General features: G+C 38.7%; 1 protein-coding gene across 1 annotated transcript; it reads right to left on the bottom strand.

Moving 5' to 3' along the window:
- Positions 1-286: 286 nt before the first annotated feature.
- Positions 287-16,228, bottom strand: LOC306754529 (cadherin-like protein 26; the record flags this gene model as incomplete). Its single annotated transcript, XM_079238546.1, has 20 exons — positions 287-505; positions 603-674; positions 2,755-2,829; positions 2,917-2,988; positions 3,498-3,572; positions 3,680-3,798; positions 5,379-5,513; positions 5,596-5,823; positions 5,907-6,052; positions 6,312-6,583; positions 6,664-6,849; positions 6,927-7,055; positions 7,168-7,337; positions 7,553-7,700; positions 7,797-7,943; positions 8,033-8,125; positions 8,213-8,272; positions 14,461-14,464; positions 14,586-14,661; positions 16,183-16,228. 20 exons carry the CDS (start codon positions 16,226-16,228, stop codon positions 287-289), a joined length of 2,472 nt encoding a protein of 823 aa, XP_079094672.1.
- Between the last annotated feature and the right edge of the window lie 1,265 nt (positions 16,229-17,493).

The following is a 17,493-nucleotide window of genomic DNA, read 5'->3' as shown; positions in this document are numbered from 1 at the left end:
ACCAGATAAAAAACAGTGTTTTGAACTGACACCAATCACCATTTTGTATCCTGTCAACTCCAAGAAACCAGCAGCAGAAAAAAAAGCAGGCGCTGCTATTTAATCTTTGTTTTTCTATGGAAAGAAGCGGATACAACACCCGGATTAAAGTGTGTGTGCACAACACCACAGTACAAAATTCAGCCAATAATAATTCCTCCAAATAACCACTTGAATCTGTCAAGTTGATTTAGAAGCTAGAAAGGAAAAATGCATTGTTACACAAGTTGCATTCAAGCAGTGAGCTTTAAAGCTGGGTGTCTTTTCCTTGCATTGTCTGGTGGCAGATTCTTCCTAAGACCGTGAACCTCGGCCCCAGATTGTCCAGAAACTGCAAATCATCCCCAAGGTTATCGAGTGACAACTCATCCAGGGACTGGCATCTGCTGCCCTGCCCCTCGTAGGCATAGCTGAATGGTTGATAAGCTGTGTGATCTGCCTGGTTGCTGTTGATGACGCAAAGTTTCTGTGTGATTTTAAAAAAGAGAAAAGTTTCTTATAAGAAATTCAATAAAAAATACTAGTGATAAGCTGTGTTAGGATGAGCGATAAACTCGTCTTACTCTGTCAATTTGACCTTCAAGGCGCTGCTCTGACCACAGACTTAAAGAGCGTTGGTAATTTGATGAGTTGCTCTGTTGAGAGAGAGGATTATGAGCTTACATGAACATAATTTAAATACATGACTTTCTTAATACACACTTAACTTAATGTTTTTTTGGGGGGGGATATGTTTTATCTTTCAACAAAACAGTCATTATTTTACTTAAGAGCATGGCTTACCTGGTAGGCGTGCCTTCTGCTGCTGGTCCATGTCATCGACTGAATGAATAAAAACATACACTCTTTAGTTGAAAAAAAGGCTTTCAGTTTTTGTACATTTTTAAAATGGTTTCATACTTTGTTTTATTTTTAGATGTACTTTTATTTGATTTCATTGCATAACATCTTTGTTTTCTTTTTTCAATTTTTATACTATTTGTGATAATTGCATCTGTATATTTTGCTCTGTGCAGCACTTTGGTCAGCAGGGGCTGTTTTTAAATGTGCTATATAAATACATTTGAATTTAATTGGATTGAATTGAATTGAATTGAATTGAGTTTTATCCCATCTTGTTACAGCCTTAGTCCTTTGTCAAAGTGTGAAAAAGAGGTTTTTAAACAGAATGTAATGGGAGTACATGGACTGCATTTACAGCCAAGTATGAAACTTATTATTTTTACATGCCTAAATACCTAGGCATTACGAACAATGACAAGCACTATTAGGCAAAGTGTAAAATATAATGTAACCCAAACACATAACTCAGCACAATATGGTTCGGTTCATACACACATGGTTCCAGATGGGAGAAGAGAGACCCCAGCACCAACAGTAATGAGCCAGTTTGTCAGATTTTACCTTATGGGATTTTACAAAAATACATAGAGAATGTATGAAATGTCAGAGTATCCAATAATTTAATATGATGTTTTTGGCATTGGTACATTGCCTTGGAAGTCTATAAATTTTCAGCTTTTACGCATTCGTGGCAACATATTTCCTGTTCTCTCCACCACAACCAGTCCAGACAGATGACCGCCCTCCCCGAGCCAGGTTCTGCCAAAAGCTTTATCTCTCTTGTTGAAAGAGAGTTTTAAACTCCCTTTTTTGTCTTGTTAAATGCCTCGTGCATTCCTAGGACTGGGTATTGGATCAGAGTCAAGACTTGATGCAATCTGTTGGTTTTCTTTACCAAGGCAATATATTATAAATTGGCGGGAATTGATGTGTGTGTAAAGTGCACTGAGATGACATTGTTGTGAAACACCACTGTACAAATAAAGCTGCATGAAGTTTTATCATTTCGATATTCAACCAATATAAAAGGGCCAAAAACACATTTTTTTCTTGCATGCATGATTTTCTGGGCTTAAGACAAATCACGCTGCTTGTATGTGTGCATTTCAATGTCATATCCCATTGGTCTGTCCTGTGTTGTTTAAAAACTCCATGATCTTTAACCTGCTGACAGAGTAAGGAAAACGACTTAATGGTACATTATATTGTGCTTTGATTTCTTTTGAATTGGACAAAACTATTAGATAAAAATGATCTATCTCCGAGAGCGGTTTAGGTATTTGAGGCATATGACTGGTCTCCACTCGGACCACTATGACTGCTGAGTGTAGTCTGGAAACTCAACATGCATTTACAACCAATTTAAGTGGAAAAAGCATCTGGATTTTACATGCCCAATGGCTTCATTTCAACAAAGATCATTTCAACCTTGGAACTTTTGAATTTCAACAAAGGTTTAAAACAAAAGATACATTTAAGGATATTAGTCTACTAACTTGTGAAACCTCTCTTGGCTAGAGAAATGAGACTTCAGTGCTGATCCCCTTCCCCAGGGAGTGCACATCAGTTTTACCAAACTTTTATTGGGTTATTTTAATGTGTGCTACATTTAAGCTGTGAGAAAACAGCACATACATCTTTTAGTTATCTATTCTATGTATATGTGTGATTTTTTTTTATTTCATCTTCATATTCTCTGACCTTTGCAGCTGCAATAGAAAGACCCTCTTAATTCTAAGTCTGAGTTCCTTAAAAAAGCTTTTACAGCATCTTAGTGTCAGAGCTCATCAAGGTAAGTTATGAGACATTTAATTATGAACAACCAAAGAAGTAAAAAAAACTAAAGCATTTTTATTTAAACTAATCACTCACCCTTAAATGCTCCTCCAAGTTTCTGTGAGAGTCTCTCTCACGATGCAGACTCATTACGTGAGAGTTATGGTTTATCTGACGTAAGTATAGAATACAGGAAGGATCAGTGAAGGATCAAAAAGCGAGCTGAGAACAAAAACTCATGCAAAAGAGGATATTTACCAAACTTTTACTAACGGTGTTAACATCTGTGCTGAAAACTTCCTCATAGGTAACTGGAGACATCTCGGACTTCTAGTTGAGGAAAACAAAAATGACTTTGAAGAGTCCACAAGAACAAAGTGGTATAACAAGTTTTAAAAGTAATCAGTGAGATCCAATTCTGACTTATGTATTTTCTATCAGTTTTTCTTGTATCTAATACATTCTTCTTTGCTCACTACAATGTAACATCTGAACATCTGAAATTCTATGAAAACTTTAATGAATAAATCTGATTTTGCTCATTTAAAAGAGATTAAACTCTCCTTATTTATTCTTTGCATTATCCCACACTGCTTTTAGGGTTAATATTGTGTGCCACTACATAACATTGTGCTTTTGTGCAGGAACAACTGTTTTACATTAAATACTTCTATCATCAAGGGCCAAAACAAAAATATAGCAAAATTAATGTAGGAAAGTTATGTAAATTAATATAGTTCATGACGTTTTTTTTTATTTTCTTCTGTAAGAGGATTTAAGGGGTTTTAAGTTTGTTGTGAAAAAATCCACAAATAAGAGGAATGTAAATGTACCAGTACCTTCATGATGTAGCTCTGTTTAATGCCATCAGTCACAATAAAAGTACTGGTTGGCGTCAACAGAGTGGGCTCGGCCTGGCAGAGAAGAAAGAGGAAGAAAACATATATTTTTAAAGTATTAAAGCATACAGTTATTGTTTCACGCTCTCTAATTTTACACTATTACATGACAAGCAGCGCACCTTGCAGTCAGCACCTCCTCCTTCTTGGTTGTATTTGATAAGTGTTTGGTTGCCCTCATCTTTATCCATGTATTCAAATGTAGTCTTTACCTTTTCACATTCCAACACAAGAAGGAGTACTGCAGACACATAAAAATACCAGCATTCATTCAATTAAGAGACCTTTTATCACCACTTTGACTTAAATTATATTTCCTCCTTTTTAATACATGCCTTAATGTGGTGTTGATGCATCTAAATCTGTGTTCATTGTCATGATACAGAAAAAGAATAAAGGAAGCTGTCTTTTTAAGTCAGACTTCTGTAACATGATTTATTGACACATGCTAAAAGTTTTCCTTTCGAGTGTCTTTCCATCTTGAGAAAAAAATTCACATTTATGTGGCTTCTCTCTATGCCAACTATTCTTTGGTGATAAACCTGTTTTAAAAGGCTAATGATCAGCGCTGCTGATTGGTTTCAGACTCTGCACCAGAATGGACCATCCTTTTTATTTCAGTTTCATTGTTTTCAGTCAACGTTGTCAACAAATGAATGGCAAACAAACTTCTGAACTATTGCACAAGAAGCCCTCCCAGTTAGTCTCAGCATGCACGCACTCAGCCTATCTGCCTACCTGGAAGTATTTGAAGGCATGCTATGCCACCTACCATCTTCACTGCATATGACTGTTGTATTTCCAGTGAAAGTATGTTACACCACCATCCAGACTGGTTTATCAACTTTTTCTTTGGTTATTTGCAACTGTCCATCCTTCTTTCCTATTTCTTTAACTAAACTGGAAGCCAGGGGGTTGGAGCATTACTCTGCCTGCCATTACCAAGTATGAATCTGGCATAAATGATGGATTCCTTGTAAAGTGCTTTGAGTTAAATCAGCTAAATGAATTGTAATATAAATCTTTTCCACTGATACTACTCAGAGAGAATCTCTGCATCCCACCTGGTGGCTACTAATTACAAAATTTCCTTTCCCACACAGAAAGAACTGCTCACCACTGCCCCGCTGACAATCGGGAACGACACCGCCTCTAATCCCACCACGATGCTCTGGGCGGTTGCCAGAGAATTTCTCGTATTTTAAAATCCAGAACTTGGTACCAGGTATGGCTCAAAGTCAGTCCTCTAGGGCTGTATCTCAGTTCCAACATACTTGGCTCACATTAAATGGATTCAACAGCCTTTGAAATGCTGTACAATGACTGTTTAATTTTAGTCAGGTGTATTGGAGCAGGGATACATAGAAAACTTGCAGGATTGTGGCCCTCGAGGACTGGAGCCCTGATGTACACCATTTATGCATACTTCCTAAACAAATGTGGCCTCTCTCAGTAAATTAAATCGGAATTTAAATATCTAAATTATTGTGATGTAATTTTTTAAATCATCTTTTAACCTGTTCATATTCATATTTCTCAGGATGGAAACCAATAGAATTATTTGATTTGATGATGATTCACTTGTAATTCAGACTCTGTAATCATGCCTTTGGTTTTATGTGCTTAAATATTCTATTCTACATTCTATTCTATTCTACAGTCATTTAGCAGATGCTTTTATCCAAAGTGACTTACATACACATTCAAATACTGCATGTGTGTTCTCATACTCACTCAGAAGTAGGAGCAGTCCAGTAATAATCAGCCCAATAGCTGCATCTCCAAGGCCAGAGGAAAGTTGCAATTTGTCACGACAAATACCATTGTCTTCACATTCACACAAAACCACGTCAAGAGTCTCTTGTGAAATTTGGCTCTGTTGGTCCTTAATCAACAGCGGCACCGAGTAGTTACCATAGGGAAGTGCCTTCACCATCACAAGGCCACCTTGATCACCTGGTTTAAAGTGTAAAGAGAAGTGTATGATGGCTCTTCGGATGTGAATTAGTTTTCATAATGAAGATTCACAAATCCTTACCATAGGCAGGGTCTAGTTTCCAATGCTGCTTCACCGTTTCATCGTCGACTAAAGAGAAGGAAAAAGGCCCACTGAAAGGATCACCATCAGCGTCTTGGACAGACACAATGACTTTGTTATCCCCGTTTCCACACATGATGAGGCTATTGTTGACAAGCATTGGAACATTGTCATTGACATCGCTGAGGTGGATGTTGACGGTACATTTGCTTGTGCCTGGAGGTTCACCTTGGAAATCACAACACAGGAATCTTTAGTCAAGTCAAAATGGTTGTGGATACAAAATATAAAAAAGCTAGGACTTTTTATACCATTATCTACGGCAGCAATGACAACTTTGTAAACACCATTACTATCAACATAAGGTGACTCTCTGTCCATCTTCTTAGTTGAAATGATTTGACCCGTTTTTTCATCAACTGACACCCAGTCAGCTTTATCATCACTCAGCTCAAACCTAAACACAGTAAAAAAAAAAAATAAATAAATAGTGTCAATACACCTTTATCTTTAAGTAAAAGCATTTGGAAAGAGCTGATGTAAAATTTGGTCAGGTCACTTCTAGGTTAAAAGTTTTTTGTTGTTTTTTTAGAAAAAAAACCCAAATTGTTCTCGGAACATCCATTTGGTCTAAGAGTAGCCCTCACTCTTATGCATTATATACAGATGCTGTGAGTTATTCTGCTCAGTAGACAGGTAGTATGCAAAGACTATACCTTATGCTTGAAGAGTCCACATCATGAACTGTTGGAGTGAACAACAACACTCCCGGCTCTGTTTCTTCCTTCACGTAAATATCAGCTGTAGGTGGTTTAAACTCTGGCGGGTCATTGGTATCAATCATTCTTACGGTAATATTGATGGAGTCTGGAGGTGGAAGTGAACTTGCATTGCAAGTTAATTTGTCATCTTTGCAAATACATAAGGGCTGAATGTTCTCTACTCCAATCCTCAGGTTGACAAAAGTTGTTATTTCATAATTTGTCTCCTGGTAAGAACATACAGTTTCAGGTAAACACAAGTGCAAATGCTGGTCACAATAAAATATTGCTTGTATGTGCTAATTACCTTCATGATACTAAGGATACCCTCATTTGTTTTTGTGTCAGTTTCAAGTTGGAAGATTTCCCCCTTATTTCCACTGATGAAGAAGTACTTGGCACGCCAGCCATCAGTGTTTGGAGTATCTTTGTCATCTACCCCAAATCTCAAAAGATTTTTGTATGTTTTCATTTCCCAAGCTTCAGCTTCGTACTAAAGGAGCAGGAAAGTTATAAACATCAAACATGACACGAAGCAAACTGAATAATGAAACAGGTGTAGATCCTTGCCTTTCTCTTCTTGAACACCGGTGGGTGATTGTTTGCATCCTTGATATTGAGAGTAACAACTGCAGAGGATGAATGTTGTGGTTCTCCATGGTCTTTTGCTTCTACAGTGATTTTATACTGCTTTGCTTTCTACAACATACAAAAGATTATATTTGAAATAAAACACAATCATCATGAAGGAGTATGTACAGTACATTAAATGTTTTGAGATTTACATTGTAAGAAATTAAATAAATCTCACATCATAGTTGAAACATCCTTTAAGTTTAAGTTGGACCGTTCTGTCATCCACCTGATAAGCTTCAATCTTTGGCTCTTTTGGTGTTTGTGATTTCACACTGAAGGCAATCTTAGAATTGTTTGTCCCTGGCTGATCGATGTCTTTGGCCTCCAGTAACAGTGGCAGGTCCTCTTCAAGATGACGAGAACAGGCAAAAGAAAACAAAGATGCATATTTATTGATAATTGTAGGCAACAAGTTGTGTTTGATTGTTTTTCTGCTTATGGATTCTTTATTTCTTCATGTGGTTTCAATAATATTTGTTAAAGTATATTTTTTTTATTCAAATACTTTATACCAAGTGACTGTTTAGGCAGAATATGTATTTACTGAATTTTTTCCTCACCATCCTTTGTATTTTCCAGCACAGTGGCAGGTGGAGGAACTTTGGTGAATTCAGGTGCATTGTCATTTATATCCTGTACTTCCACATCAAAAGATAGTTCCCTGTCTAGTTTTTTGTGGTCGTCTCTGTCCCAGACATCAAACTCAATCTGTAGATTAAATAACTTGGTAAATACTGATTTTTCTCTGGTTTCAAATTATATATTTATTTTCACAGTTAACCCATTAATCCTATCTTAGCTCACATGGTACATGGACTTCTTCTCTCTGTCAACACGTCTGTGTACAAAGACAACACCACTTGATTCATTAATGGAGAACAATCCCTCTTCAACACCCTCTCCACTGATTTGGAATGCAGATTTTCTTCCTCTAGTCTTGTCATTAAACATCTAGAAAAAACACAATAGAGCTCTTAGTTTTTCCATTCTTTATCTTTCAACAATACATTGAGAAGCTAGAGCACTCTGCATTTCTTCACCTGAGAAATTATATGTGGGTACTCCACATCCATCTCCTCTTGTAGTTCAAATGTAGACAGGACCCATCTTCTTTTGGTGCGGACCAAGAGATCCTGATAAAGCCACGTGGACCAAAGACAAGATTGTTATTATTTCTGCTCCTGCCGTAGTCACTTTTTAGCAACACATGAAAAAATTACCTGTTTAGAACGAGCGTTTAGCTTGCGGCCATGACACTCATTCAAGGCTGCTAATGAAACCTGCATAGAGCAGAAAAACAAGGTGGTAAAAATAAAACAAAATATATGTATGTGTTTGTGTGTGAAGAAAAACAACTATTCATGCTTAATTAAGTGACTAATAATAAGAATTTTGATTGTTTCTTTCTTTTTTTTTGTCTGCATGTCTGTCTTTCTCACAGGCTTTCTCACCTTTCCTGTGAGTTTCCATCTTCACATGAACATGATGAATTAGTCAGTTCATACCTTGAGGGGTTGTTGTGAGATGGAGAAAGTCCAACTGAATGTGTCCCAGGGCAAAGGGTGGGTGGACTAACTGTCTGTTCTGTTTTGTTTCGTGTGACACTTTCACATTAATGAACAGCTTTATGCTCCCATTCTGTAAAACATAAACATCTTTGGACTGATTGCAGAAAAGTTGGCCCATTTTATTGAAATCTTTTCATTTTACTTTTTATTACTAATTTTACTGACCTAAATTAATTTTTATAAATTTAGGTCAGACCCGGATGAAATCATTCATAAAAGCAAATAAAACAAAAATGCAAAGTTAAGTAAGCCCAACTTTAGATCATAAATATAATTAATCATGTTTGAATTATGGACATCTGAGTTGTTTTATGTTTTCACTAAGATGGAAGAGTAGAGGGGTGATGGGAAATGTGATGAAGTGGAGTTACCTCACGCTACTATGTTTGAAACGACACATTTCTTCCATTTGACAGCAAACATATTTTCTCAGTGCGAGAATTTAGTTTTTGGGGTTTTTTTTTTGCACCATGTCTTTCATAAAATATGTTTCATGTTTTTACTTCTTTACATACTATCAGTATAGTCTAAATGAAATCTTTGTGCATTTGTTTATACCAGTTCTTTCCAGTTTGTTGCATGTGTGTGTGAATGTGTGTGTATGTTTGTTTGCGTGACATTTAATATCAGTACATCCCTGTCAGCATAGGTGTTGTCAACCAGTTGGTGCACTTTGTATTTCAGATGTCATGACGCAGCCTCCATGTTCGTGACTTTGGTTTCATGTATTGAATATGGGCATGAATTTTATAGCAGTGCTTTGCTTGACATGAAATGAACTTCCTTTTACAGTATAATGAGGATGAGTGCTACAGGCATTGTGAGGCTCAGTCAAACTACTCCAGTCATGGGAAATATCTCATCTTTATCAGGGCAATCCTTACCAATCAGCACATTCTGGCCAAGAAAGGCATTACGGGAACTGGCAGACTATTTCCTGTAATGCCAGAAGCACTCGATTGTTTTTTAAGCTAAAAACAAAACAAAATAAAATAAAAAACAAAACAACAAAAACAAAAATGTTGAACATGAAAGAATTTCAGTTGTTGAACCAAAGAAGAAAATGGCTAATTTATGAGAACCCTTATCAATCCATCAGCCTGGAAGGTCGGGGAACACTTGTGTCTTGAAGGGTGTATAACATACTTTTTGATGTTGTCTATTTTGCCCTTTTTTTTATCAAGATGACACACTCTGATTTTCTGTTGATCATATGAACTGTTTATATTAATTTGACGTTAACTAAGTTATTTTTCAACACATTAATCCATATGAAAGCATAAGCCTATAAAACAACCATCTTGATAAATAAGTTATTTAAAAATGCCATTTGGGTTCAGAGGTCCCCCCCTCTGAACCCAAATGGTGTTTTGTTATTGGACTTCTGTGCTCGTCATGGATTGTCCATAACGAACACCATGTTCCAACATAAGAGTGTCCATATGTACACCTGGCATCAGGATTCCCTGGGCCGCAGTTCGATGATCGATTTTGTAGTCGTATCGTCGGACCTGCGGCCACATGCCTTGGACACTCGGGTGAAGAGGGGGGTGGAGCTGTCAACTGATCACCACCTGGTGGTGAGTTGGCTCAGATGGTGGGGGAGGAAGCCGGTCAGATCTGGCAGGCCCAAACGTGTTGTGAGGGTCTGCTGGGAACGTCTGGCTGAGTCCCCTGTCAGAGCGAGCTTCAACTCCCACCTTCAGCAGAGCTTCGAACATGTCCCATTGAGTCCGAATGGGCTGTGTTCCGTGCCTCTATTGCTGAGGCGGCCAGCTGGAGCTGTGGCTGCAAGGTCGTTGGTGCCTGTCGTGGCGGTAATCCCAGGACTCGTTGGTGGACACCAGCAGTGAGGGATGCCGTCAAGCTGAAGAAGGAGTCCTATCGGGCCTTCTTGGCCTGTGGGACTCTGGAGGCAGCTGATGGGTACCGACGGGCTAAGCGGCATGCGGCTTGCCGAGGCAAAAACTCGGGCATGGGAGGAGTTCGGCGAGGCCATGGAGAAAGACTTCCGGACGGCTTCGAGGAGCTTGTGGTCCGCCATCCGGCGGCTCAGGAGGGGGAAGCAGTGTTCCATCAATACTGTGTACAGTGGAGGTGGGGAGCTGCTGACCTCAACTCGGGACGTTGTGGGTCGGTGGAAGGAATACTTCGAAGACCTCCTCAATCCTACCAACACGTCTTCAGATGAGGAAGCAGAGCTGGTGGACTCAGGGGTGGACTCTCCTATCTCTGGGGCTGAAGTCGCTGAGGTGGTCAAAAAGCTCCTTGGCGGCAAGGCCCCGGGGGTGGATGAGATCCGCCCGGAGTTCCTTAAGGCTCTGGATGCTGTGGGGCTGTCCTGGCTGACACGCCTCTGCAGCATCGTGTGGACATCGGGGGCAGTACCGCTGGATTGGCAGACTGGGGTGGTGGTCCCCCTTTTTAAGAAGGGGGACCGGAGGGTGTGTTCCAATTACAGGGGAATCACACTCCTCAGCCTCCCTGGTAAGGTCTATTCAGGGGTCCTGGAGAGGAGGGTCCGCCGGATAGAAGTTTTACTTTTTCAAAGTAAAACTTCAAATTTTATGTGAGAGAAGAGGTGATCAAACTTTCATTGCCTGACCACATTTATAACAACAATTTAATATTCAACAGGAAGACTTTTTTTTAATTGCATCTATATTATTGTATCATTTTACAATTTATTCATTTGAAAAAATTCTCCAGACATACATTTTCTTAACAAATTGTTTCAGTTAGGGGTCACAAGGAGAGAAGCAGGTTACACCCTGAATAGATCACCAGTCCATCGTAGGGCTCAAAATTATTCTTATTTTTATTTATTTATTTTTTAAATATTTTTGACTTGTGGTCAACATAACACAAAAAGCAGTATTTTGCAAGGAGCTGTAACGTTTGGGTTAGCAAAGAGAAGATGGATCATAAAGCTGATACATAACAGATCTTCATAATGATGTGATCTGTGGGATAGGGGCATAGATCCCTATGTCAAGCAACGTCCATGTACTTCATGTTCCATCCATCCCTTTTCTGACTCTTATCCAGTGTTGGGTCACGGGGGGAGCAGCCTAAGCAGGGAAGCCCAGACTTCCCTCTCCCCACATTTGCCAGCTCTATTCAGAGGGATCCAAAGGACATCCCAGGCCAGTATGTCCTCGGTCTTCTATATATTAGTCTGAAGGACACTTGATGGTTTACTTCCTGCTAGACAGGAGGTGACGTCTTTCTTTTCTGTTCGGAGTTCGCGTTTGTAGCCAAGGTTTCGAGCTAAAGCTAACAGACTGGGTTATGTTTCCTATCGTTCCACACACTGGGACAGTTACTGGCAGCGCATCAAAGTTTCCCTCTGTTCAACGTGTGCTTTATTGTGACACTCCGAGTGTTCAGTGAATGAAGAAAAACTATTACAACACTGAGTGACCACAATAAAGTGCCTGGCCTTTGAAACCTGGTTAACGAAGATACCTGCGCTGTGTAATTAATCAATGTCCTGACCGACACCCTCATCTGGTCTGCTGCAAACCTATAAGACGGATTAGCGCCCCAGTGCTTTCCATCAGAACACACCTGTTAGCAGATATTTTGTCTCTCTGCTCATCAGCGAAGTGCTCGGAATCACCTGGAACAGTTTTTCCTTGCCAATAATTCTTTCAACCACAGTTTCAAAGCAGAGTCTCTTTTTTCGTTAAATTATAATTCAATTTATATTGACTCATTAAGGATTTATTTATCCTTCTTTGTTTTGTCAGTTTGTTATTATTTCTGCAAACATAGACTTATGTTTCATAACAATATTAAGCTCAACCTAACTTTATTTATATATTTTTTCATCAAGAGCAACGAAAAAGTTTGTTTTTACAAAACAAAAAAGATCATGAAAGGACACAACAATTGCGCAACTGAAATAGAATTTTTAAAAAACAATATAGGTTAAAAACGAACAATTACAATAGAAAGTTGCTAATCATAATAAATTATAATAAATACAATACTGATGAAAACAAAACAAGTGGCAATGAGCCCTCCTTGGTTCCCATGTTAATGAACCTAATAAACTACCAATCAGAATTTGGGAGGCCGTGATGCTGTTATTACACCTCTGATGCTGCAAAACCGAGATGCTACTTGAAAACACCTTTGATAGTCTGCAACTCTGTAGCTTTTTATCACAAGCAGCTAAATGAGAGTTAACTCTGCTGCATTAAAGCACAAGCTACAAGAGAGAATGTCTATGGACAAGAAACACTGAAAAAGAGAGAGATGTTGAGATCTCAAAGGTCTGAAACCAGGCCAACAAAAACCTGTTTCTTCATGTCTCAGGAGCAGATGTTAACATGCAAAAAAAATACTAAGATAATGCTATGAAGCGATATAAATAATGGAAACAACTTTCTGAAGTGACAACTAAGGTCATTACAAAAAAATGACCGTTGCAATGACCATTCAGATCCAACATGTACAGAACACATTGCTGTCAATCTCAGAGAAAAGAATTGAATTTTATTGTATTGCAAAGTTATCAATTAAACACATGCATAAAATAAAGCTCACAAGTGGTTTTGCATCAGTGTTTCAGAACTGTTGGTGCATAAAATTTACAAACAAGAAACAGCCCATGCATATTGACTATCTTTACTATTAGAGGGTTATTTTTTGTAAGTTAGGTGTTAAATATATTTGCTTTCTTAACAGGAATGGGGTTAAAAAAAAAGCAATACATAAAAACATAAAGTCTTACATACCATCAGAAGTAGGAAAATGCTCCTCATTATGGCTGACAGTATTTGCTATCAGCTGTGGAAATGCCCCAGCAGTCCCAAAGACAGCTTGAGTAAGATCTCAATGAGGACATGCCCACACTGCATGGGGTTTGCACTGATTGGCTGACTTTGCAGAAAACAATAGGCTGTTTTTATGCATAATTTCTGTGCAATTAAATGCATTAAATGAGACATTTGACCCTAACATTTAATCTATCAACTAAACACAGTTAATAAAACGATCCATTTGTGTTTGAATGAGAGGAAAATACACATGATCAATGTTACAGCAGTGCAGAAGCAGGTTGAGGCATGTGATTGATGAGGGGGAGTGTGCATTTTATGCACAACTATGAAAAATATTTAGTGGAGAGGTGCAAAGTTTTAGCAGTTTGAACTGTGGCCTCATGAGAAGAAGGTGTTGACTTGTTTGGAGGGGTTTTGTCTTTCAAAATAAAATAATTATATGCTTTAGTAAATATACATTTTTTTTTCCAGATCCAAAAATGCATTAAATACAAGCCAGTATCAACAATATCAATCACATACAGATACTTTGTACAAAAAAACTTAATGTGTTTGGAAAACACTTTTAGAGTAGGAGATTCTAAAGGGAAAGAAACACATGTTTTATGAGTTAACCGTAAATGCATAAATAAATCATGTTTGTCAGCAACGTTACATGGAAATAAACAAATAAGAATAATTGATTTTACCACTATCTATCTTTAGGCATAATTTTCTTTTAAAACACTTCAATGGCTGTTTTATTTCCAGTGATGAATATCTGCATGACACCCAGCATCTGCAAGCATCCCTAACCTGACTAAATCTAGGTTTGTTGAATTGATGTGAGGTGACCTCAGTGAGGTCAGTAAAGCTGACTCATATAGATATTTAATAAAGCATTTACACTACCAGTCAAAAGTTTGGACACACTTTCTCATTAGATTCAACGGAAAAAATATGCTCAAACTTTTGATTGTACTTATTTCAAAACCACATTCAATACAGCATATAACAAAACATTAACACAACAGCCTAAATGTAACAGACTGATGAAAATCTCTTTCCAAAATTCAGATCTACATTTTCTTCCTCGATACTCGCATGGTGCCTGATAGTACCTGAAAGTACCTGCCTGCAGCATCAAAGGATTCCAAGACTGACGTTAGTCTCACTCGCACCACCTGTTCCTGTCATCTCTTCTTTTTTTATATTTTGTTATTAACTCTTGGAGGTATGTGGTGTTGCTACATTACCTCTCTGTCTTGTCATACACACCAAGGTGCAGCACACTGAGTGAGCAGCACAGCGCAGTGAGCGTGAGGCCACTACCTGTCAGAAGTAAGGAGAGAAAACTGAGAAGAGACACTGCAAAACTGCATGACAAAAAATAAGAATAAAGACCCTGCCAAATGCCAAAAATGACTTATATGTATGCTACAGCATCAGCTGCTGGGGATGAAGAAGATGATGAGTTAGAAGCTCTGGTGAGTTGCACTGCTGTCACACCACTGAGGTTCTGTTTTGAGTAAAGAGACCAATCAAACCTAATAAGTCTGATCCCCAATTAGAGTGAACCCTCTTGTAGTTTACAAAGTTATGATGAAGATCCATCCATCTATCCATTCTCTGCCACATATCCGGGATCGGGTAGCGGGGGCAGCAGCCTAAGCGGGGAAGCCCAGATTTTCCTCTCCCCAGCTACATTTGCCAACTCTGCGGGGGGGATCTGGAGGAGTTCCCAGGCCAGTCGAGAGACATAATCCCTCCAGTGTGTCCTGGGTCTTCCCCTGGGTCTCCTCTCAGAGGGACGTGCCTGGAACACCTCACCAGGGAGGCGTCCAGGAGGCATCCTGACCAGATGCCCGAGCCACCTCAACTGGTTTGTCTTGATGCGGAGGAGCAGCGGCTCTACTCTGAGCCCCTCCTGGATGACCGAGCTCCTCATCCTATCTCTAAGGGAGAGCCCGGCCACCCTGCGGAGGAAACTCATTTCAGCCACCTGTATACAAGATCTCATTCTTTCGGTCACGACCCACAGCTCATGACCATAGATAAGGGTACGAATGTAGATCGACTGGTAAATCGAGAGCTTCGCCTACTGGCTCAGACGCCGCACCGATCCGTCTGTCAATCTCACGCTCCATCCTTCCCTCACTCATGACCATGATGAAGATAAGTCAATAAAATAGCTGTTGTATTAACACTTTAGTTTTTCTCATATCATTTATTACATTAATAGATGACATCAGAGTTTCCAGCAGAACCACCAGGTGACTGGTTGTTTCCACTGGTTAAAACAGCAGATTTAATTGGGATTTTCTTGTTGTCATTTTTTTCATGTCTTCCAGAATTAAACAATACTATTAAACATGTCAGTCTTCTTGTTCAACCACCATTCATCAGCATTATCATGAGATCTGATTGATTAATCCTCGCCTTTGAAAGCAACACATCAAATTGTGCATTATGACTAAGTCTCCAAAGCTCAGGGAGGCTTTTTGCGTTGCTACAATACTTGTCTATCTTCCCACACCTAATCACTGTGAGCGTTGCTGAAATAGCTCCACATGAACGCATTAGTGTTCACCCATCATTGTCAACTGGCTCAACTGGACTGAGTGTGTAGCATATCGTTGCAAGCATCGTAGTTCATGTGCAACCATGGCAGGCAAAAGAAGTAAGAGTAACTGGGTATCATTTAGACAACAATGTTCATTAGAATATTTATATTCCAACATTAGAATCTATTCAACATTAAATAGCTTGGCACTGGGGGTGTTGATCCAAACACGAATACTAAATTAATCCCTAAATTATTCAACAAAAAAAGACCTGAATCTTTAAAAATACCGAAAAACTTTGCAGATTCGTTAGCTGTCACAAAGATCATAATCATCGTGGCATCATGAGAGGATTTCTTTACCTTAGAAATTAGGTGTAGACAGTCAACATGCATGCCCTCCTCAAGTTCAAGAGAACCCATCTTCCTTCAGAAAACACAGATAGATTCTGATAAAGCCAGAATGTAGGCCTGCAGTGCAATTCTTAAAAGCTGCTTTTACTGAAAAAAGTTGCAGGAAGTGATTCTGGACATTAAGACATCATTCATTTGGCGTGACTGATGTAACTGTCACCATAACATAGGTCTACTTCCAGTAGCAGCCTGTAAACAAAAGGAAAACAAGACAATAACAAATAGTTTAATTTCCAATACTTTAAAAAAAAAAAAAAAACACCTTCAGTTCAGTATACATGCTACTAAATAGGTTTTTCAGTGCCCTCTTATATGGATTTACACACTTTTTTTTTCTCTTCGGGGTTAATTCAGTGCAAGTGTGTGCTTGTCTGTGTTTATCTCTGTGACTTTCTCACCATATCATTTCTTTTCCTTTGTGATATGTCAACTGGAGATGACTTGAAAATCGGTTTATGCCTCAAGGGTTTTTTGCAAGATGGAGCAAATCAGAATGTGCCTCAGGACAAGGATGGGCCTCCAAACTGGTTCTTGTCAATGTCAGTACTGTTTCATAATGCTATAAATTCAACAGCACTCATCAAGCAGGACTGCTTTGTAAAAAGAACACACATGTATCTGAAGGAGCTAAATTAAATATGGTAGATGTGTGGTAAGTGAAGAGGTGTGTCATTAATGGAAAATTTCAAAGATCATGCTGGGAAAAGAAGTTTCATTTTAACTTATTTGTTTCCATTCCAAATCTTTAGCCCATCATTTGACATTTATCTGTGATGTGTTTATCTTAAATATGGTATTAACTGAAACACTGATCAGAATAGTTTTTGAGCCTTTTGGATTTCAGCACTGCTTTTGGCACAGCTGACCCTAACATGTTATTAAACCTGACAAGAAAATTGTTTTGGAATTTGTTTTAATCCTCCTTCAAAGATGTGGACTACTTTGTTTCATTTGGTAACTGTAGGTCTGCTCAAACAAAGATGGCATGAAAGGTCCCAGGGCTCTATTTTGGGCTCCTTATTGTTCAGTATTTATAAGTTTCCATTTGCCCGGGTCATGAAAACAAACAAAATATCCATCTATACGTATGGTGGTGACACTCAGTTCTATATTAATGTCTCAACAGATTCCTGAACAAAGCTGGAGTGTGTCCCATAGTCGAAACAAAGCATGGATATGTCCTTTTT

Source organism: Telmatherina bonti, assembly GCF_933228915.1.
Source record: "Telmatherina bonti genome assembly, chromosome: 4".
NCBI classification, from domain to species: domain Eukaryota; kingdom Metazoa; phylum Chordata; class Actinopteri; order Atheriniformes; family Telmatherinidae; genus Telmatherina; species Telmatherina bonti.
Note: the sequence above shows the minus strand (reverse complement) of the source record. Positions and strands in the feature narration are given on the sequence as shown.